The 22,018-nt window shown below is 63.6% G+C and overlaps 2 protein-coding genes across 2 annotated transcripts; both read left to right on the top strand.

Moving 5' to 3' along the window:
• The first annotated feature begins 1,527 nt into the window (after positions 1-1,527).
• FIBCD1 (fibrinogen C domain containing 1) lies at positions 1,528-15,870 on the top strand. Its single transcript, XM_076355275.1, has 7 exons — positions 1,528-1,607; positions 6,711-7,187; positions 8,022-8,181; positions 8,905-9,041; positions 14,656-14,752; positions 15,108-15,287; positions 15,607-15,870. Exons 1-7 carry the CDS (start codon positions 1,536-1,538, stop codon positions 15,864-15,866), a joined length of 1,383 nt encoding a protein of 460 aa, XP_076211390.1. The 5' UTR covers positions 1,528-1,535; the 3' UTR covers positions 15,867-15,870.
• A 4,920-nt stretch (positions 15,871-20,790) lies between these two features.
• On the top strand, positions 20,791-21,177 carry QRFP (pyroglutamylated RFamide peptide). The gene has a single exon (XM_076355682.1). It carries the CDS (start codon positions 20,791-20,793, stop codon positions 21,175-21,177), a length of 387 nt encoding a protein of 128 aa, XP_076211797.1.
• The last annotated feature ends 841 nt before the right edge of the window (positions 21,178-22,018 follow it).

Genomic DNA, 22,018 nt, shown 5'->3' with positions numbered 1-22,018 from the left:
AGCTGGCGGCTGTGCTTCCCTCCCCGCCCCAGAGAGCCCTCTGGCACCGTTTGCCGGCCCGGCACATGCCCAACTCTTCCCAAAATGGTCTGTGTGTCCTGGAGAGGAGCTGCTTGAATCCCTGCCCCCCCCCCCCCCCGTGCACACAACCTGCCGCCCCTGCGCCTCAGCTGCTGCTGCAGGGAGGCAGCCCCCACCCCAGGGGCAGCTGCACAGAAGCTGCTGGGGGGTCCAACTGGAGCTGAGCCCCAGGGACAGAGACCCAGGGGTTTCGGAGCAACCCCCAGCCCCATTGTGCCGCCTGCCTGGGGGACAGACCTGCGCTGCAGGTGGGGGAAAGTGCAGGGGGGCTGCAGGGCCCCCCCAGGAGGTTTCCCAGGGGCTTCTCGGCGTCGAGAGAAAAACCAGCCTCCCCCCAAATGGATTAACACAGGGCTGAGCCATCGCTGCTCTCACGATGCTCCCCTGAACCTCTTAGCAACGCTCCTGCTCACAGGTCAGACAACCGGCAAATAAAAGATTTAAGGAAGGTGCCGCAAAGGTACGGTAAAGAAAACCACATCCACGCCCGGAGAGGTGTCGGTAAATCAGGCTGGGGAGGGACTCCTGTGCGGGAGCTGGCGGCACGCAGGGCCAGCACTGCTGCTTTAGGCTGGAAACGCTGAGGTTTGGGCGAGACACCCCACTGGCTGCCAGTGATGCTCCTGCGGGCATTGGTGTGACCCCATGTGCCGGCTGCTGCCTCCCCCCAGCCAGCACCAGCTTTCCACCATGCACTGGGTTTTGCTAAGAGGCCCCCAGCACTTTGGCTACCCTTGGGCACAAAGGTTTGGGGGGGGCCGATGCCAGTGCCCCCCCCTTTCTGCCCAGCACCCTACCCATCCCTGCCCACTGGTGGGACTGAGCCCCTTCAGCGTGGGGTGCTGAACTGAGGACCACAGCTTTGGAAAGGAGGTGAGCGGGTCCCCGGGGCACCCGCCCCCCACCTGCCCCCCAGCCTCCTGAAACACCCCTGGACCCGCTGGCACCAACCTCTGCCTTACCTGCTGCCGCTCCTCCAGCTGTGCTGCCACATCTGGGCAGCTGCGGGGCTGCGGAGCCCCAGGGCAGGAGGGCGGGGCTCGGATCCGGAGTGACTCCGGAGCCGCTGGGGCGGCCGGGGGGACGCAGAGCAGTGCTGGGGGGTCGGAGAGAGTCCCCGGGGCACCGCCGGGCGGTGTCCCCGGAGCGGGGCCAGGGGAGCCCCGGGGGGGCGGGCGGGCACGGGGGGGGGGGGGGGGGCGCAGCGGGAAGCGCCCCCCGGGGCAGGGGCGAGGGGGCGGGGGGAGCGGGGAAAGCGGGGAGGGAAGATCCACCCCCGTGTCCGTGCCCATGTCCTCCCTCCCTCCTCTTCCTCCCTCCCTCCGCCGCCGCCGCCGCCGCCGCCGCCCGTCCTCCCGCCGCGGCCAGCCGGGCAGCGCGGGCGGGCCGGGGGCTGCGCTGCCGGGGAGGGGTTCCGGGGGGGTCTGGGCACTTGGGCTGGAACTTGCGGCGCGATGGGGAACGAGCGCTGGAAAACCATGGGAGGAGCCTCGCAACTTGAGGACGGGCAGCAGGAGAAATCGCAGGTACGGGGCGGGGGGCGGCGGGGGGCAACGGGGGGCAGCGGGGCAGGGGCCAGCCCGGGGGTCCCACCGAAGCCCCCCCCCCCGCCTCCGTTCTCCCAGCGAGCTTTTCTCCCGGTGCAGCCCGACGGGGTGAGCTGCCCCCCGGTCCCCCCCCCCCCGGTGCGGAGTCCCCCGGGCTGCCTCCCCTCACCCCCTCCCGAATTATCGAGTTTATTTATTTGCAGCCAGTGTCCCCCTCACCCTCCAGCGCCGGGGCTGCCCCTGGGCCAGGCAGCGGGCGATGCTGCGGGGCTGCCACAGACGCCTCTGATGAACCGCTGCACATTTGAAACTGCTCAAATAACCCTTTAAAAGGGATTTGGCATCTCGGCTGCCTGCTGCAGCCAGAGTCATCCCTCTTGGTTCGGGGACTCCCGGCTGCTCGGCCCTCTCTTAACCTCCAGGAGCCCCCCTGGTTTTTGGGGGAGAGGCAGGCGTTGCGGCGGGGTGCGGTGAAGCGGTGGCAGAGCCTGCGGCGACACGCGGGGGATCCGGCACGTGCCAGAGCCTGTTTGCACAACCTGCCACACGTGTGCCCGCTCCTCCAGCCCAGCGTGCAGGTAGCGGCCAGCTGCCCGGCCTCCAGCCGCCGAACGTGCCGGTGCAGGTAGGGAAGCGCAGGCGTGGCTGCGTGGCCAGGGCACTGCACCCTGGGTGCAGGCAGGGCGGGAAGGAAAGGGGTGCAGAGTATGGGCAAGCGTGCCTGGGAAGAGCTAGTGGAAAGCAAGTCTCCGATGGAGCCTGTGAGTCAAGGGAAGGAGCCAAGAGCCGGCAGCGCCTGCCCTCCCTCTGCACCCCAGCGCTGGGCGAGGATGGCGGGGAGCAGCCGGCCCCAGCCGTGAGAACCACTCGCCCCCAAGTCTGCCGCTTCCCTGTCCCCCTTCCACCCGCAGCAATGCAGGAAAGGGACTTCTGCCTGACTTCTCCCTTCTGCACACCCTTCTCTGAGCCGCCTTCGCCCCAATCAGCCCATCCATGCCAAACGGCTCCCTCACCTCGCTGGAGAGGGGCTGCCCATCCCGAGTGGCACGGGAGGCCCCAGACACACCACCCCTCCCCCAGAGAGAAACCTCGCTCTCCTCTCCCCTTCCCAGCAGAGCTGCCTCCCCGGTGCACGGCCCCTCCACGCAGGGGTCTGAGCGGTGCCATCCGGCTGGAGCCGCTCTCTGCCCGGCTTTGTGCCCCGCCATGGCCCCAAGGATGAGCTGGGCAGGATGGATCCAGCCCCACCACCTGTACGGGGCTGGGCAACACAGCCCGGAGCCGGTAGTTCATGCAGGGGGTTGCAAAGGAAGCACGGAGTTTGCGGTGCAGCCGGTGCTGGGCTCCCAGCTCCCATAAGCTCCAGTGGAAACCCGTCCCAGCCTACCTGCATGCTCACCCAGAGAGCCGGCTCCGGCGCGCTCACCAGCTCTCTCCTCTCCTCTCCTGGAGCCACAAAGCGCGCCGTGCTGTAGGAGCGGTAGCAGGCAGGCTTTGGATGACAGAGAGCAGGTAATGGGAGCGGGATTCAGTTCATCTGCCTCCGTGCCTGCAGGGAGCGAGCGAAGTGCAGTGTTAGCCTCTGGGAGGGTGCGGGGAGCAGCAGGGTGAGGGGGGGGGGCGGCTGGGGTTCAGCCCCTGCCCCAGGGTGAGCAGGGATGGGGGCTGCAGCCCTGTGCAAAGCTGAGCAGCAGCAGAGCTGGACAGGCAAGGAGGGCGGAGAGGGAGAGGGGCAGTGGAGCAGCGCAGGGCGAGCGGCTGGGATGCAAAATGAGCTGCTTGAGCTGCTCTGGAGCAAGCAATGGCTTGGGGGGGCGAGGGACTGGCCCTTGCTGCCCTGGGGCTCCTTTGGGGCTGAGTGGACCCCTGCAGTAAGGTAGGGGGCAGCTGGGCTAAAGTTTGTCCCAGCAGCTGAGCCTGGGCAATGCAAACCAGTGTCCACCTGCCTCAGAAGCACAACCGGGGTCCTGGTTCGTACCTGGCTTGGGGCACGGCTCAGGGGGAGAGCACCCAGGGCTGCCTGTGATCGCTGCCCACCATCCCACAGCACAGAGCTTGCCTGGCGAGCTGGCAGGAGCAAAGGGCACCTCCTCCTTGAAGAGCATCTCCCACAGCAGAGCTCAGCCTCTCCCGCTACCGCTCTCTGTCCATGCTCCCCGGGGGCCAGCCCACCTCCGGCTCTGCTCCAGCTGCCCCCGGGACAAGCCATCTCACATCCTTCCCTCTCCGCAGGCTGCATGTGCCGGAGCTGCTGTCTCCCACGCCCAGCACAGCCGCTCTCTTGTCTGGCAGGCTGAGGAGGCTTGGGGACGCTTGGTGAGGGGATGATGGGCACTGGGGCTGCAGGGACCCACAGCCCCAGGGTGCAAGGCAGCCCACGAGCTGCTCACATGGCGTGGCTGGGGCACCGAGGACTCAGCCCCCACAAAGTACGGTGGCCAAGCATAGAGATACTGCCTGAGCCAGCGCAGGGCATAGAGATACTGCCTGAGCAGCTGAGCCCGGCTCAGCTTTGCACCAGGGAGGCAACAGTGCCTCGGTTCCTGCCTGGGGCTCCCTCCCAAGCTCCAGCCCCAGCTCCAGAGCAGGTTTGCAAGTGAAGCTCTACTCGTCCCGAGCACATCCCAGCCTCGCAGCTTCTGCTCTCCTTAGGAAGGAGTGATTTGGAGACATTGGGACCTCCAGCCTGATGGATGTCACCGGGGGACATCAAGAACTGAGGCAGGGGGGTGTCCTGCAGCTGCCTGAAAGCCTTGGCAAGAAGATCCAGGACCCCGAGCCCATGCAATGGACAGCAGAAACCCCCGGAGCCATGAGGGCCATGGCCATGGTGTAGCAGAGGCATCTGCAGGGCCCCGTGCCGGGAGCTGGGCATGCAGCTGCAGGGCTGCTGTGCTGGGGGGATCTGGGGGGACCCAAACTCCAGTTTGGAGTGTTGCTGGTGCCGCTGTCTGAGAGTTTCCCTCCTCTCCCCACTGCAGGTTGCCAGGTAACACAACCTGCCAGCAAAATGCTGTGGGACTTGTAAAGCTGCCACTGCTCGGGATCTCGCGGTCGCGAGCAGAGGTGGTTGAGTGTGAAGGGAATCAGCCCCTGGTTCCTGCCCCAGTTCCCGGTGCCGGTGAGAGGGCAGCAGTGCTGGGGCTTGAAGGCTGGAAAACAGCTGGATGCAGGTCCCGGGCAGACCTGTGGGATTTTGGTGTGTTAAAGCCCGGTTGGGATTTGTGTGGCTGTGGGAAACAGAGTCAGCCGTGCATGGCTCTGCTCCTGAAACCCTTAATGCTCGGACGGGTCCCTTGGCTGTCGCAGCCCTTCTGCGTGTCCCAGTGGGCATGGTTCAGGCTGGGACGTCAGCGCGGTGGGGAGCAGCAGTATGCGGGACGGGAGGGTGCAGAGGCAGGGAGCTGAAGGTGCCGCGGTAGCCGGGACAGCTGCGGGAACGCGGTCCCTGCTCACCTCACGGATCCCAAACCACTCAACGTTGGCCTCCAGTCAGCAGCCATCCCTCCTGTCACTTCTGTGCTCACAGGGTGCCAAGGGGCTGGGTCGAGCCCAGGTCCTGGGTTTCCACGTGAGGGTGTCAGCGATGGGCATCTCCTACCTCCGTCTGCCACCATCCTGCTGCTCCCAGGTGCCCCTTGTGCCCCTGAGCTGGGGCTCTGTGTCTACAAACACAGGGCAAACTCCTCGACCCTCTGCTTGCCAAAAGCTCCCCTTATTGCCTTTGACATCTCCTTTTAATGCACACCGAGGGGCTGAGCCTGGGGCTGCCTCGTTACGGAGGTCTCCACAGGGTGGCTTCCCATTCAGCCCAGTGCCGTTTGCATCTCTGGCCTCGCTCCATGGGTTGGGGAAGAAACCCGGAGCATGCCCTGGGGCCAGTGGGGCATCCGCGGCCCCCCGGACCCTGCCCGGCCAGCCCCACTGCAGCCAGGGTCACCTTAATGCAAATAGTTGCGGGAGTGTGAATGAAATGAAGGGTGCTTGAAGGAAGGTGTCACTCCAGATAGATGTGCACAGGAGGGGACAGGGCCTGGGAAATCTTTGCAGATGCAGCAATTTTTCCCTCGTTTCTGGGGAAAGTAGTCTTTGTCTCTCTGAATCTGCAGCTTTCTGGCAGCCCTGCAATTCCTTGTGACAGCCGTGGCTGGGGTCAGGGGAAAATCACAGCCTCTGTCCTGCAGGTGTAATGAGAAGGGGAGGCGGTGGGCGGGGACGGGGGGCTGATGCAGCCGGGTGGCAGCTCGCTCCATCCACGCTGACAGCGTTGGCACTTCACGCTTTGCAAGGAGAAAAGGCTCTCCGTGCGTGCGGAGCAGCTCCTGTGGGCTGAGCCGATGGGTCCCTGCAGCAGCGGAGCTGCCAGAGTGGCTCGAGGGGCGTCGGAGACCTTTCCCACAGCGACTGCCCCTCGCCAGGAGGCTCCAGGACAAGTCCAAGGGCTTTGGGAGCAGCTCTGCTCCCCTCCGGCAGGCAGCGAGGGCACAAGGGGGACGGGGACGTGTGGCCCCCGCAGCTGGGAGATGCCCCGTGCAGAGCAGTTCCCCACGATGCTCAGGGCGGTGTGGTCCCAACATTGACCCACAGCCTCCCCTTGCTGCTGGGGACAGCCCCTGCCTTCCCTCGCCTCCTTGCTGTCCCCACTCCAGGGGACACTGGAGGTGTCCTCCCTTTTTCTCCCCATATATGTGCCCAGGGTAGCAGGGAGCCCTGCACGCACCTCCTGGTGAGCTGGGGCTGCTCCAGCTGAGCGTCGCCGCCTTAAATAAAACATGCCAGCGGGAGCAGGCGGCCACCGCGCGTTCGCTCTCTTTATTATTTCATGCCTCCGGCTCCCAGGTGGGTTTAGCTGCTTTGCTCGCTGAGTGCTTGCCTGTGGCCTCCACGTCCCTGGCAGAACCGGAGGGCTCCTTGGGGTCAACCCGTCCCCTCCTCTGCCACCATCCACGTGTCCAACATCGCCTCCCCCCTTGCTGGAGCCCCCCCAAAGCCCACAAGGGTTTGAACCCACCTCTCACATGAAGGGGAGCGGGATGGGTCCATCCGGATGGGTCCTGATGGTGTCTGTCTCTCTGTCCGCAGAGGATGAGCTGTGGGTACATCCTGTGCACCATCCTGCTCTCGGTGGCCGTCCTCCTGGCGGTGACGGTCACGGGGGCCATCCTCTTCATGAATCATTACCACACGCCCGTCACCGAGCCGCCCCCCGTCATCAGCACCAACCCTGAGGAAGCCAATGCGCTGGTCACCATTGAGAAAGCCGACAGCTCCCGCATCAACATCTTCATCGACCCCAACTGCCCCGACACGGCAGGCACCTTCGGGCGCCTGGAAGGGCTGCAGACCTCCCTGCTGCGCGCCGTCACCGACCACGACGCCGAGGCCAAGGCCACCAAGAGCCAGCAGAAGGCCCTGCTGGTCACGGTGGCGGACGAGGTGGCCAAGCTGCTGACGCACACTGTGCAGCTGCGCGCCGACTGTGATGGCCTCAAGAAGGGGCATAATGCCATGGGGCAGGAGCTCAGCGCCCTGCAGAGCGAGCAGGGCAGGCTCATCCAGGTGAGCTGGGGCTGGGGGTGCTGCACGGTGCTCCTTGGGGACAGACCCCCCTGTCCCCAGGGCATGGCTGCTTGCAGCCCCTGCCCACGGTGTCCAGGGGAGACCTCCGGCAGAAGGAGCTGAGGTTTAAGGCAGGCGCTTCGGAACTGCAAGTTTGGAAGCACAACTTCAGCTCCAGCTCATCAGCCGCCTGCGTCTCGCTGCCAAACCGCCCCAGTGCCGGCGAGCCGGGTGTGCAGCCTCCCATGTGTGGGTCTCCTGGCTCCGGGTCCAGTCTGGGGGCTCTGAGCAGAGCCGAGCATGGCACAGGACCATCCCAAGGGCAATTCATGCAGCAATCAGCCTCCCCTTCTTTACAGTCCCAAAAATTTCCCAGCTGATGATGCATTATGCTTACCTGGGTACGCCGGGGGTCTGCCGGGCATCGTAGCAAGACCCAGGGCACAGCTGGATGCTCGGCTCCATGCCCATCCCTCCTGGTCCTCATCACCCTCCGTCCGGAGCCGCTTGATCCCCGCTGCTTGCTTCGCTCCCTGTCCTGCTGCTCTGCCACGGCCACCCCACGTCACTCACCCAGCCCGGGTCACCTCGGGGTACGGCAGGGAGCCGGCGGCTGTCTCAGGACACGGCTATTCCTGCCGCCTCCACAGTCCCGTTCCCTTGCCCAGAGATGCTCTTTATCCCGCAGGGTTAAAGGTGTTGCTGCCTGCAGGCATTTGGGGAGCTGTGGGAGCAGGCAGAGCATTCTCACAGTAGAATGGTGGTGGGGCTGAGGGGGTGGAAAGGGTCTCACCAGGTTAACCTTGTCCCCCACCATGTGTCCCCCACCCACAGCTGCTCTCGGAGAGCCAGACCAACATGGCTCGGCTGGTGAGCTCCGTCAGCGACGTCCTGGACACGCTGCAGAAGGAGCGCGGCAGTGCCCGGCCCCGGCTCAAGGCCGACCTGCAGCGAGCGCCAGCCAGGGGACCACGGCCCCGGGGCTGCTCCAACGGTGAGACGGCATCCCTGTTGGTCCCTGGGGAGAGGGATGCGCCTGGTGCTGCTCTCGGCAGGTCTCTGCCTAAGAAGAAAAGGGGAGGGAGACAACCAGCCTGGAGAAGGGATTTAATACAGTGGGGGGGCTGGCAAGGAGATAGGGGAGATGGGGCAGGAGGCAGATGGAAAGTTGTGTCCTAGAAGGGGTGTTTCTCACCATGCGGCCCCCAGTTGTCCATAAACCAGCCTGCGAAGCCAGCACAAAAGCCATTCTGCACCCCTGCAGACCAAGAAGCGACTGTTCGCCTTCATTCGGGTGCAGACGGCAGCGCTGCATGGGACTCAGAGCAAACAGTCACATTCATCATCATTTGGTTAAGAAGAAGCTGACTAAGACTGTCCCGGGGCTGCGAGCACGTGCCCACACTCTGCCTGCAGCTGCCTCTGGGCATCGGCTCCCTCCTCCCCAGCTGGGTCCCAGCCTGCCTTTGCTGTCACACGGGGACATGGGGTCGGTCCCTGCCAGCTGCCAGGGGGGTCCCTGTGGTGGCTGCGTCCCCCGGGCACCGCTCGCCCTCAGCATCGGAGGAGAAAGGAGGGAAAGAGCAAGGCAGCACCGAGCAGCCAACTAGAGCTGGCAGCAAGGTTGAGAGCCTGAAAGAAATGGCAAGACATTAAATTAGATCATTAATTAACCAACTTTCCTCTCATCTCGCCCCATCCCAATGCCACGCCACAGGCTCCCGGCCCCGAGACTGCTTTGACATCTATGCAAGCGGACAGCAAGAGGATGGGATTTACTCCATCTTTCCCACGCACTACCCCTCCGGCTTCCAGGTCTACTGCGACATGACAACCGATGGGGGCGGCTGGACGGTGAGCTGCCGCCGTGCCGGGGAGCGCCGGGCGATGCCACCACCAGCTGTGGGCTGTCCCCGCGCCGGGATGTCAGGGGGTGGGAGACGTTGCTCTCGGTGCTTGGATGTGTCATCGGGATGGGGGATAAATGCTAATGGGGTCTGGCTGTGCACAGGGTGCCCAGTCCCGTGGGGAAGCAAACAAACAGGCTTGTCCACGTTATCCATGCCGGTGGCATCAGCAGAGCTGCCGAGCTGAGCCCTGTGCCAGAGCCCAGCGGCCCTGCCCTGGAGCTGGAGGGTGGTTTCAGGCAGGGAGTTGGATGCCATGGCTGGAGTTCATCCTTCTCGGTGGGGCTGGTGCCCGGCTGGGACACAGCGTAGCTGCAGTTGTGCTGGGGGGCGAACGGTTGTGCTTTGCCCCATCCTCATGGTCCAGGTGAGCTGGTGCTGGGGCTCAGGACAGACCCCAAACCCAGCGCGTTTCATCTCATCTAACGCAGGGGTGCCCGGGGCACCTCTGGTGCCATGCTGATTAACTGGGTCCCCGGACACCCTGTCCGATTCGCTTTGCTGTGGCTGCTGCAACGGCCCCATAATCACAGTAATGGGAGCAGGGAGTGGGAGGGATGGGGGGACGTGATGCTGGCAGCCCTGAGCCTGGAGACCCCCCTCGCCCTGGGGGCCCCTTGGGTGCAAGCAGCCCCTACCTGGGAGGGTATCGCTCGGGGTGCTGGCAGGGCAGCAAGGGGGTCCCAGGGAGGTGGCGGGGTGCTCGCTGGGAGGGGTGGGCAGGCAGCCTCTCCCCCGAGGACACGCTGGGTGAGCTAAGCCAGCCAGCGCCCCTCCAGCTGGGTGCTCTAGGAAACAAATCCCCACGATCTGATTCCCCTAAGCAGCTTTGAGCGGTGCCAGGAGGGAGCTTAGCCCCCCTGCCCTCAGGGGGGGCTCGATCTGCCCAGAGCCCACCCTGGGCGGGAGCGACCTGTCGTGCACAGGTCGGTACCAGCAGCTCCAGCAGGGAAACTGAGGCACATCGCAGCCCTGGGGACCCCAGCTCCTGGAGGGCTCACAGAGGGAAAAGGGGGGGGACCCCACTTGCTCCCCAGGGTGGGGAGGGTCCTTGCAAGCCCAATGCACAGCCTCTGCCAGCCCCAGCCATGCTCGAGCACTGCCTGAAGAGCAGCCCAAGGTGATTAGTGAGACACTCAGAAGCTTATTTAAAGCTGCTGCAGCCAGGAGGGCTCTGGCTGGGCTGGGGAGGGGGCAAAGTGAATGATTTTACACCCAGCAGCATCGTGGGCTCCGGCAGCAGGGCCGGCACGGTGCTTGCCTGCAGCACCACAGCCAGGCAGCACCACGGCTCTGCCCTGCCTCGACCGGGGCAGAGGAGCCAAACCAGGTGCCGAATCCCGGCGTTCTGGAGATGGGTGTATCCAGAGCAGGGCCAAGGGGGCTCACCCCAGGCTCCCGTTTCTTGGGGCTGCTCTGCAGCACAGGCTCCCAAACATACCTCCACAGCCCCAGGGTGGTGGCGGGGGTGTCTCAGCCATCTCCCATGGGGCTAGGGACACAGAGGGGGTCCCTGGGGCACTGACTCACCCAGGCTCCAGGTAAGCCATGGCACAGCTGAGCACCGTGGTGCAGAGCCTGGGAAATTTCCCTCCCCTCCTCCTCTTCCTCTGGAGCGATTACTCCTGACATTTGGGCTTATTTGCATGTGGGTGGGTGGGTGGAAGTGATGGCAGCAGCTGATTCAATTTTGACTCCAGAGCTTGGGAGCTGCTGAGCTAAGCCTTAGCCTGCATGGATGGCTTAGAGACCACGGGGAGCGGGGCCAGGGGAAGAGCTGCCCCGATGCCCCGTTGGGGAGAAACCAATTGCTCAGCACCTCCCCGTCCCCACGGCATGATCTGCAGCGTCACCCTGTCCCCTTGCCAGAGGCAGGGTCCCTGGTCCTTCCCCATCCCCTTTGTCGGGAAGGCTGAGCAAGGCACAGCCCTCAGCAGACCAATGCCTCTCCTCCCAGCGACGGCCACATCCAGCCCGGGGCAGCCGAAGTCCCCTGCGCTGTGCAAGCGATTGCAGCTCTGGGGCTGTTTGCTGCCTATTTTGCATAGTCAAAAAGCAGAAATCCGGCAGAGAGGGCAGCCAGCATCACTGTCCATGCAGGGCAGGGTGACATGAAGGCAAAGAAATGCGGGAGGGAAGAGCCGGGGAGCCCCCAGCACACACCTGACTCCATTTTGTCCCCCCCTCAGTCCTGCCGGCCAGCAGCGGGGCCACGTTTGCAGCCGGCTGGGGCGTGAGTCCGGGTCGGTGCCTGCTGGCACCAACGGGAGCATCCGCGTCCTGTGCTCAGCGCCGACTTTAATTGCAGCAACACCCCTGGCCTGACCTGAGCCTCGCGGCAGCGCCGGACTGCAGCCTTGTAATTGCCCAGCCTGACCCTGACTCTCCCCCTTTGACACTCACCTCTGGCACTTTATTAAAGTAATAACGGGGTGACGGAGGGTGGGAGAGGCTTGGCATCCCGGGAGGCCTGAAAAAGTTGCCTCTTCATGTGCTGTTGTCTTGGGAAGTCTTTGCAAATGCCCTGTGCTCCTCCTGTTGCCCATGAGCCTCCATCGCTGCCCAGCCGGGGCAAAGGCCCCCGGGATCAGCATCTCAGCCCCGTAAGCAATGGTGCCGCGATGGCTCCGGCCGCCTCAGCATCATTTTCCATGTACAGCACGTATTGGGAAGTGGTGGGAAAGCCGAAGGAAGCGGAAGAAAAGGCTGTGCCGGCAGGACGAGGGCCGTGGTGATGTTAAGTGACAGATTCCAGCTTCACGGACACCTGCCACCGCCGGGGATGCTCACGGGGATGGCTTCGCCCAGCCTGCTCATCACCCGCCGAAGGGGTCCCGGCATAGGCTGGGGGGTTTGAACAGACACTGATGCATTTACACATAGGCTGGGATAAGCCGAAAGCAGCAGATGAGACGAGCCCAGGGAAATGCGTGCTGTTTCCAGAAGATGTGATTTATGCGTTCCCACGAATGGGGACGAGACGCTTCTGCTGGCGGGGACAGGCAGGAGCAGCCGGGTCCCCAGGACAGGCAGCACTGCCGGCTACGGTGTTTGCAGGTGATCACACAGGATTGGCACTTCCCGGAGACCGGCTCCTGCGATGCTCTGAGTTTGTCTTCTCCATGGCTGAACCCGAAGATGATCTCCCCGTTGTGATGGAGGCTCAGGGGAACGCCGCGGGGCCGGGGCTGTGGGGTCCGTGCCCCAGCTGCTGAAAGCCTGACCAGGAGCTCGAGTGCTGCGGTGGCAGAAAAGTGATGGCTGAGCATCTCCCCAGGCTGTGGCTGTGGTGGGGTTTTGAGCCCGCTGGGGGTTTGGTGGGGGCTGGTATCAGGGGGCTGCAGGGAGAGGGAACAGAGCCCTCCCTCGCCGCCAACGCCACGGCAGGTACAGGCTGGTGCTCCCACTTTTCTGTTTTTAACCCATTTTTCTGGGTTGGTGCCTTTGCAGGAGCCTGTCCCTGCCCCGCGAGCTCAGTGCGACCGGGGGAGGCAGAGAGTGGGGGAGATAAATATTTCAGCCTTGCCTTTAAAGAAGGGAAGGAAATCCTTTTTGCTTAAGAGGGGGTGATACATATTTGATGAGGAGGAAAAGAGCAGCAAGGCAGAGCCAGGAGCATGGCAGCAAGCCTGCGGGCCACTGGTGCACGCAGCATCCCGGTGCACGCAGCATCCCGGTGCATGCAGCATCCCAGCGTGGGGGGCAAGGAGGAGGCTCCCACATCCCCGCCTGCACACGGGAGAGGTGGGTGCACGAGTGAAGCATAAGGAGGGACCATGCATGAGAGATGATGAGGATGGAGCAGGAGACCCAGGAGGACACACGACCTCCAGCACCCGCCAGCCCTTCCGACCCGGTTTTGAGCCCCTTGGGGCTGAGCCTGGTGGGCAGCAGGGCACTGAGGGCTCCTCCAGTGCCCGAAGTAATCGCTGAGCCGTGCTGAGGCTCAGCCAGCGGAGACGTGCCCCACACGCTTCCCTGGGCACCGCTCAGGCAATTGGCCTATTTACAAACACGGGTCAAAGCCGATTAAGAGGGAGCAGCGGTGCTGCCTCCGCCGCCTTCCCCGTGCGGCAGCACCGCAGCCAGCGTCGGCCAGGGAAAATCAGCTTCGGGACCCCGTCCAGCCGTGCCATCCCCCCTCTCCCAGCAGGCCTGAAAAAAGCCCCTTTAAACAGGCTTAACCGCAGCTTCTCAAGTGCTCAACGCAGGGATAAAAATTAAGGCTCTAATTCTAGAAGGTAAGTACAGCAGGATCAGAGCCGTGCCGTGCCATGCCAAGGAGCGCGCCAGAGCCTGCACTGGGCACCTGCAGCCCCAGAAATGCTCGTCTGGTGAAGGGCAAAACAGCATGAAGTTCATGAGCTGGGTCTCCTCTGCATGCCGGGATGAAACCCTGCACGTGCAGGAGGGCAGGAGCAGCCGGGGGGAAGCTGTGAAGGAGCATCCCCGTGGTGGAGCAAAGCACGGCGGCTTCCCAGCCGGCGCTGGAGCTCGGTGGCGTTGCCCGAGTCTGGGATGCTGGAAGCGGAGTGAAGGGGCTCGGTGGCACAGCCCAGCCCCGAAGACAGGGTGCTCTGGCCCTTTGGCTGCCGGCGCATGGGGTGGCTGTTCCTAAATCACCGAGCGCCCCGTGTGTGTGTCCCCCAGCCATGGGAGTGCAGCACTTGGTGGCAGTCAGGCAGGCTGGCTCAGCCAAGTTTAATGCAATTAATCCAGGGCTGGAGGCTTAATTAAGTTCAAATGGCCGGACATGGAGTAGCATTTTCTGGATCATTGTCAATAAATCAAACCTGAAACTGCGGATAAAAGGGGATGAAACACACAGGGCACGACATGCCGACGAGCAGATGGGAGAGGAAAAGGGAAAGGCTCCGAGGAGAAAAGCCGCGCTGAGCCCCGGCGATCTGGCGGGGATCTGGGGGCTCTGCAGGAGTTGAGGTGCTCGGTGCCCCGCAGTTAATTTCTCTGGGATGACTAACGATCATCAGGAACGATGCCTGATAACAGGGTGGCTGCCCAGGAGAGAGCGGGGACCCGGGAGTTTTACACGGCACCGAGCATCCTGCCATTGGTAGGATGGCTTGGACTGACCTGGGCAGCACGTGCTGCAGGGACAGACCTCGAGTCATGCCGTCCGTCCATCCATCTGTCCATACCTCTGCTCCTGCATGCAATGACAGAGCCCAGGCTGTTTCCCGCACGCAGCCTGGAGCCGGGTGCAGGGTGCCCACCCCTCCCGGGGCCACCGGCCACCTTCCCGCAGGAACACACCGCGGGTTTCCTGAGCTCTGCTCCCATTTCCAGGCGCAGGATCTGGTGAAGTGTTTTATCTGAACCGACTCACCCGTCCCCAGGAGCCTGATCTGGCATTTCCCTGGGGACCTGCTCGCCAGCATCCCTGTCTAATTACTGAGTTGAAAGGGTTTAATTTGCGCCCGCATCTAATAAGACGGTGGCGGGGAGGGGTGCGCAGCACGGCAGGGAGCGGGGGGGCTGCTTGGGATGCGCAGGCTCGGAGCAGCCCCACGGCTGACGCCCCGCGTGTCTCCCTCCCCCAGGTGTTTCAGCGGCGGGAGGACGGCTCCGTCAACTTTTTCCGCGGCTGGGAAGCCTACCGGGACGGCTTTGGGAAGCTGACGGGAGAGCACTGGTTAGGTGTGTGGGGCTGGCAGTGCCTGCTCCTGGGCGGGTTGGCAAAGCCTGAGGCCCCCCAGCCCCCCCCCCCGGGGGATCTGGGATTTCCTTTGCGAAGGAAAGGACACCGAGACCCCCTGGCCAGCACTCACGTCCTAGGAGTGACCGCCCGGGCAGGCGGGGAGGGGTCCGGGTGGCTGCACAGGGGCAGGGAAGCGATGGGGCTGTTTGCCTGCGAGCTGAGCACGTGCCCTTGGCTGTGCAGCAATAACAGAGCGAGGGCTGGAGGGTGGGAACCGCTCCCCATCCCACCCCGCGCACCCTCCCCGGGGACCCTTGCCGGGGTCCCCGCACTCACCCCCTCCCTCTGCTGCAGGGCTGAAGCAGATCCACGTGCTGACGGTGCAGGGCAGCTACGAGCTCCGCATTGACCTGGAGGACTTTGACAACAGCACCGCCTTCGCCCACTACGGCAGCTTTGGCGTGGGGCTCTTCTCTGTCGACCCTGAGGAGGACGGGTACCCTGTCTCCATCGCCGACTACTCAGGGACGGCAGGTAAGGCAGTGGGATGGGGGGACACGCGTGGTCCTTCAGGGCAGGGGGAGCCCATGGCCACCAAACCCCCCTCGCTGGGGCATTAGCTGTCCCCTCCGGCACTGGCGGCGATGCCAGCTGCATCCCTGCAGCCATGGGGAGCTGGAGGCAGGAGAGGGGCTGCGGTTGGGCGTTTGCAGGATGGGTAACCCCAAGTGCCCTGTACCTCACCAAAGGAGCCCCACTGGGGTGCCCAGGGGAGCCCCCTGGGGTGGGTGACAGCCCGAGGGCAGGGTGAGGGGCAAGAAGGGCCCATCACGGCTCCTTTCCCTGGTGGCAGGCGACTCCTTTCTGAAGCACAACGGGATGAAGTTCACCACCAAGGACCTGGACAACGACCACTCGGAGAACAACTGTGCGGCTTTCTACCACGGCGCCTGGTGGTACCGCAACTGCCACACCTCCAACCTCAACGGGCAGTACCTCAAGGGCCACCACAGCTCCTATGCCGATGGCATCGAGTGGTCCTCCTGGACCGGCTGGCAGTACTCCCTCAAGTTCACCGAGATGAAGATACGGCCTGTCCGGGAGGAGAATTAGCTGGATGAGCCCCCCTCACCCCGTGCCCAGCCCCCTGCCCTTCCCCCCACCCCCGCAGCCCTGTCCCCCCCAGCTGCCATCCTCCCCGAGGGCTAGCCCATCTCCGAGGGGCCCCTGGGCAGTACCTGCCCCCAGAGAGGGTGGCTTTGGCTCCCAGGCACCCATGGGCATCACCGGACCTTTGCCTCCTACTGCCATGGTTCCCCTGCAGCCAAAATGGGTCTCCTGGCCAGAGCGTGACCCATGGCCAGTGCTTATGGCTGCAGCCGAGAGGGCAGTGGGATGCGGGGGTTTGGGGAGCGGTGCCCAGTGGGGTTCGGCAAGGAAGGGAAGGGGCTGCCTGGAGGGAGGGAGGAAGGGATGCAGCAGCCCGGGCAGGCTGGGCACCTCCGCTCATCTCGCTTTGGGCACAGACACCCGGCAGTGGCCTGGTCGAGCCAGCGAGGGACTGGCAGACACTCACCGTGGGGAGCCCTGAGCCCCACAAAGCCCCCGAGACTGGGATGAGGCTGCTGCTCTGTGGTTCCAGCCCATCCCATGGTGCTACTGTGGACGGGGAGGGCTCGGCTGGGTTGCAGCCCGTGCAGACGCCTGACCGATTCCTTCTCCAGTCCGTAAACGTTCGCCTCTCCCCCAGCAAGAGCAACACAGCTGGAAAGGGACAACTATGAACTCCTTCACCCCCGTTGTCCCTGTCCTGGCTCCTGGAGCCTCCCGGCGGGTCAGGACACCCCCAAAGCAAGCTGGCGTGGTGCTGCAAGGACGCACACCCAGAACCAAGCACAGCACAGAGCTGTTTTGGCGGTGCTGGGGAAACGGGGAGAACGGCGAGGAGGAGGAGGGAGGCAAGGAAGGTTCACTTCCCAGCACGGTTCTGCCTGCGTTCCCTTCCTCCCAGACCTGCTGGGACTCACATTGGAATTTTGCCATCCAAAAGCTGTGACCTTTCCCGAAATCCTTGGCTTCGGACAGCATGCCCACGTGTCCCCGGGCGAGCCCCCGCCACTCGCTCCCAGCCTGGGGACCCGCATTCATTTTCACCCAGGATGAGCCACGCTCTGGCTCGGCACCTGCAGATAATCAAAGCCTTTCATTTCTTCAAATCCCATTAAGGTTTTGCAAAAAGAAGCCCCAAGTGGGGCTTAGCATCTGCAGGGCCCTGATAACCGGGCAGCAGGTGATGCCTCGCGCCAGCCGACCCAAGGAGGAGCCGCCATGGGGCACGGGGCTGATTTCTCCTTCTGGCTCCCTAGAAGGACTCAAATGGGGGATTTTGTTAAAAAAAAACAAACCAAAAAAACCCAAGCCTGAGCGGGCTGCGTAGGAACGGGGGGGGGACAGCCGAGACCCTGACACCCTTTACATGATTTTCTGCCTGTGCTATAGCAGCAACGGGGAGCAGAGCCCCCGCACCAGGCTCTGGCCCCAAGAAACACCGCTGGATGGACAGACTGCCTGAGGAGGGGAGGAAAGCTCCCGCCGTCCCCATTTCCAGCAGGGCTTAAGGCACTGGGAGATCAAAGGCTCATCTCCCTGGCTGCGGCAGATTTGTACTTCCCTGCGTGCTTCTCCTCTTTTTAAGCCTTCCCCACCTTGGACCCTGTGCTGGACGAGCCCTTTTGCCTGCCGGGCAAGTCCCTGTCTGTCTGTCCTGCTGGGGAAGCAGGGACAAACAATGCATTGGGGATCACCGCAGCTTTCCCCTCTGCCAGAGACATTCCTCGGAGGCCTCGGGTGAGGATGAGCTCCGAGCACAGGTACCAGCTCTAGCCCCTCCGTCCCTGCCCAGAGCAGCTGGCTGGGATGGGTTTCTCCAGTGATGGGATTTGGGAGAGCTCGGTGGTGGCATTTCCCAGCCAGCACAAGAGCAGGAGCCCTCAGCAGCTCCCGAGGGGCTTCCTGAGCCCCACCGGACCCCTCCAGAAAGGGTCCTGCACAGATGGGGAGCACTATGCCCGTCTTTACTTTTTGTTCATTTATTTCAGTAGATTAGCTGTAGCTGGGTTTTCTAGCACTTGCCTTCAGGACAAGCGGGCACACGGAGCCACGTGCCCCGGGCAGGAAGGCTCGTCCCCTAACTGGACCCCTCCACTGGTGTTTTTCCGTGCCAGGGAGGGGACATTGTGCAGTTTGTTGGTAGCACACCCTTTGTGTAACTGCCCGTGTCACCCAGGACTCCCTAATGACTTTGTTTTGAATTGCACGAGAGGTATTTAATCCACGCTGAGACGCAGGATTTCCCAGGATTATTCCCAAAAGCGCACGCGTCGCTCCGCGGCCCCGGATCAGGCTAAACCCATCCACAGTGACACCTCCCCAGAGACGGGTGGGCAGGGGCGGCCGGGGTGTCCGGGACCTGGCCGCGTTTCTTCCCGGCGAAGCCCTGGGCTGGGTCATGGTGTGTAGCAGTGCCGTGAAGTCTAGGTCATGTGTGAGTGATGTCCAATGCTGTACATGTGGACTTTCTAAACTCCTTAATAAAAGGAACTCATAGTTAGCTGGCGTGTTGGCAGCCATGCCCACGGCACGGTGCGGGGACATCACCAGAGGAACCTGCTGTGGTGACGGCAAAGGGAGCAGCACCGGATTACCACGGCAGCCGCCGTGCTGCGGGTGACGGCTCCTTCCCCAGGCCGGGCTCACGGCATGACATCCCTGGGAACCGGCCCATCGCGGGCTTGGCCTGCCCAAACCGCTCTGCAAAACTGCCGGGGAGGGCTGGGGTGACCCAGCGGGGCAGGGACGGGGCAGCGGAGGCTTCTCAGGGCTCCAGGGGCTGCAGCCCAAACCCAGGCACCGCGGGATCTCGGGGTGGCCCTGGGCCCAGGACAGGGGGTGGCAGGTCTCGGTGCCAAGGGGACCCACTCCCCCCCTACCTGTGTTGGTGGGCAGAGTGCTGAGCAATGCCCCGGCCCCTTCCCACTGAGCAGCGGGGTGCTGCCCACCCCATGCCCCGCTCTGCCCCAGGCCAGGACGGACCCGGGAGGGGACAGCTGAGTGCCAGGCGCTGGGGACCATGCTTTAGCACCAGTGGCTGTGGACACTGGACAAGGATGGGGCAAGCGCTCAGGCTTGTGCACGCAGGGCCAGTCCCTGAGCGGGTTTGGGGGTGCAGGGGTCTCCGCCAGTGCCTGCGCACCCACCACACTTGCACACAAATCGGGGACCCCCAATTGCCACACACAAGTATGCACCAGCCAAGGGGGTGGGGGACACTCATGCCCCTGGATGAGACCTTCCCTCCCGCCAGTGTCCCCGCCAGCTGCCGGTGACTCAAGGCCAGCTCAGCACGGCTCGCACCCAGCTTCTCCTCCAAATGAGGCAGCAAACGAAGGAGGCACGTTAATCAGCGGTGGTGCCGCGTTCCCATTGTGGCAGCTCGGCCAGCCCCCGTCCCCCCCCCGTCCCCCTCTCCAGCCCCCTCCCCGCCAGGATCCCAGCCTCTGCTCTGTGCAGCCACAGCCCTGCGAGCTGGCCACGCACTTGAGGGGTGACACGGCAATTAGCGCCGGTGGGTATTTAATGGCAGGCAAGGTGGGCTGGCCAGCTCAGTCCGGGCACCGGGCGGCACGGAGCAGGGCTAGGGCAGGCAGCGCTGGGGCATCGCCCGAGGTGGAGAGGTGAGTCGCTGGTGGCCGTCTGTCTGTCTGTCTTCTCCCGCGTGCCTGCTTTGCACCCTGCCTCAACAGGCAGCACAACTAGCGAGGAGGCGAAGGCTGGTGGGAGGCAGCTGGGGGCAGCAGGCAGGGCCGGGCAGGGCACCCACCAGCCCCCCCAGGGCCCAGAACGGGACTCAGCAGCACTGATCGCTGGTGCTGGGAAAGTGCTCCCCACTCTGGCTGCACCCAGCGATTTGGCTCCACGATGGGCAACTGGGTGCAAAAGGGGAGAGCGCAGAACAGCAGCAAGTTGCGAATGAGGCAGGGAGCACCCCAAAGCAAAGCCCACGGGCATGGGCGCTGCTGGGGAGGGCGGGCAGGGGCTTGGGCTCAGCTGGGTCTGGCGCAGGAGCGCTCACAGCAGCCCCCCGTGCTGCAAGCACAGGGCAGACACCCTGGCCCCCATCACCAGCAGTGACTTTTGAGGCAACAACTGCAGCAAAAAATAATAATAATAATAATAATAATAATAATAATAATAATAATAATAATAATAATAATAATAATAATAAAAATCCATTTCCCCTTTCTGAGCCTTTGTGGGAGGAGGAAGGGGAGGCAGAGCAGCCCTGCCTGCACTCAAGGTCACCCCGGGTGCCTGCAGCATTACCGCATGCGGCCCAGGACCACGCTCCCTCCCGCTCTGCTCAGCAGACCCTGCTGCCGGTGGGGCACCGCCGAGCCCCATAAAGCAGAGGGATGTTGAGCACCTTCCTCCGCGCCTGCATTAGCCAGGCACTGCAGGTAGGACCTACGTGATGGAAAGATAAGGCCGGCTCAGGTGAATGCACTCAAGTCCTCCCCGCAGGGCCTCTAGGAGGAGCGGGCGGCTCTGAAGCCCATCAGCCTGCCTGGCTAATAGCCCACGCAGTCACCCCCATCCGAGCAGAGCCCGGCTCTTGGCTGTGAACCAGGGGAGTAGCTGCAAGGCTGTAATTTGTGAGCACAGAGTGGCTAAAGATGAAGGGGAGCAGGTCTGAAGGAGGCGGGGGAGAGGCAGAGCAAGCTCAGACCCCCCCTAGCACCCCCGCTGCAGCCGGGTGCTGGGGTGGAGGCTGCAGGAGGAGTGGTGGGTGCTGGAGGGGGTTTCTCGCAGGCTGTAGGGGTGGCAGGGCTGGTTTGTGGGTGCTGCAGCAGGGATGGGGAACGCGTGCCAGCCGAGGGCAGCTCTTCTGCAGCCACATGTCCTTGCTGCTGCTTCAGCCACTGCCCGAGGATGCTCTGGGGTTTATCGACGTGTCTTTCCCTTCCTCTGCTTCCCCCAGATGAGAGCACCCTACTCGCTGTCCTGCCTCTTCCTCCTGAGCCTGGGGGCCTGCTTCCCTCCCAGTGAGCAGCAGGAGCCGGGAGACCCCGGGGAAGGGACCCTACTCAAGCCCAGCTGGCAAGCGGTGGCTGAGGACGCGGGTGCCTGCTGGAGAGCAGGACCGAAGCAGAGACGCAGCGAGGAGCTGAGTACGCTGCTGGGCATCGCCCAGGAGCTGCAGGGCTACGGCAAGGAGGGCAGCGGGCAGCGGCTGGGCAGGCAGGGGGGCTCCAAGCTGCTGCCGGTGGGAGGGGAGAAGCGCAGCGGCACGCTGGGGAACCTGGCCGAGGAGCTCAACAGCTACAACAGGAAAAAAGGGGGCTTCACCTTCCGCTTCGGGAGATAAGGGCTTGGACTCGACCCCTCACCTCCTGCAGGTCGCCCTGTCCCGTGCTTCCCTTCCATCTCACCTAGGTTTGCTCGGACAAAAGGGTATTGGGGGGTTTTGCTGCTCTAATTGCCTTGGGGAGGGGGGACATTGCATTTGCTCCACTTGCAGCCCTGCCACAGATCTTGCATCCCTGTTCCCAGCCAGTGCAATGGAAAAAGAGGAGGGTGGCTTAAAAACAAACCACTGCGTCTCTTCCCCAGTCACACGCGGCCTTTGCTGGGGCACGGTGCAAGTGCCCTGCGCCGTCTCCAGCATTGCGGTGCAGGCAGAGAGCGGGGATGCCACCCCGGGACAGGCAGAGCTGGCAGGGCCAGGCATTGAGGCTGGAGGTGGGTGGGCGGAAGGGTTACAGTGGTATAGTCCTGGTGGTGACAGTCCCCTGGGGACTGCCTGTAGCTGCCGTCCAGGGCAGGGCTGTCAGGGAGGAGCAGGTCACTCAGAGCTCTCTGCAGAGTCACAGAGTTACTGCTCTCCTGCCTATTAAGGAAAAGTCCCTCCGGCAGCAAATTCTGCTTAGCGTCAAGATGCCACTTACAAGAGCTGTCTCCTGCGTGCAAACCAGGACAGAGCAGCAGTGTTCGAGAAAATCTTGTCCTTAGAAATCCCTGGCATGAGCACGGAAACCTGCCCTGGCATCACCAGTCCTGCTGCAGTCCCACCACCCTGCTCATGCCCCAACCCCGAGACCCATCCTCAGGTGCCACCAGAGTCCTTGCGAGGGTGAGATGGTGATGGCTGACCTTCAGCGTCCTTGTCACATCACCCCAGCACTTGCCTGAAAGCCTGGCCCTTCCTA

Source organism: Aptenodytes patagonicus, chromosome 18, assembly GCF_965638725.1.
Source record: "Aptenodytes patagonicus chromosome 18, bAptPat1.pri.cur, whole genome shotgun sequence".
NCBI classification, from domain to species: Eukaryota; Metazoa; Chordata; class Aves; order Sphenisciformes; family Spheniscidae; genus Aptenodytes; species Aptenodytes patagonicus.
This window is presented reverse-complemented; position numbering and strand designations above follow the sequence as displayed.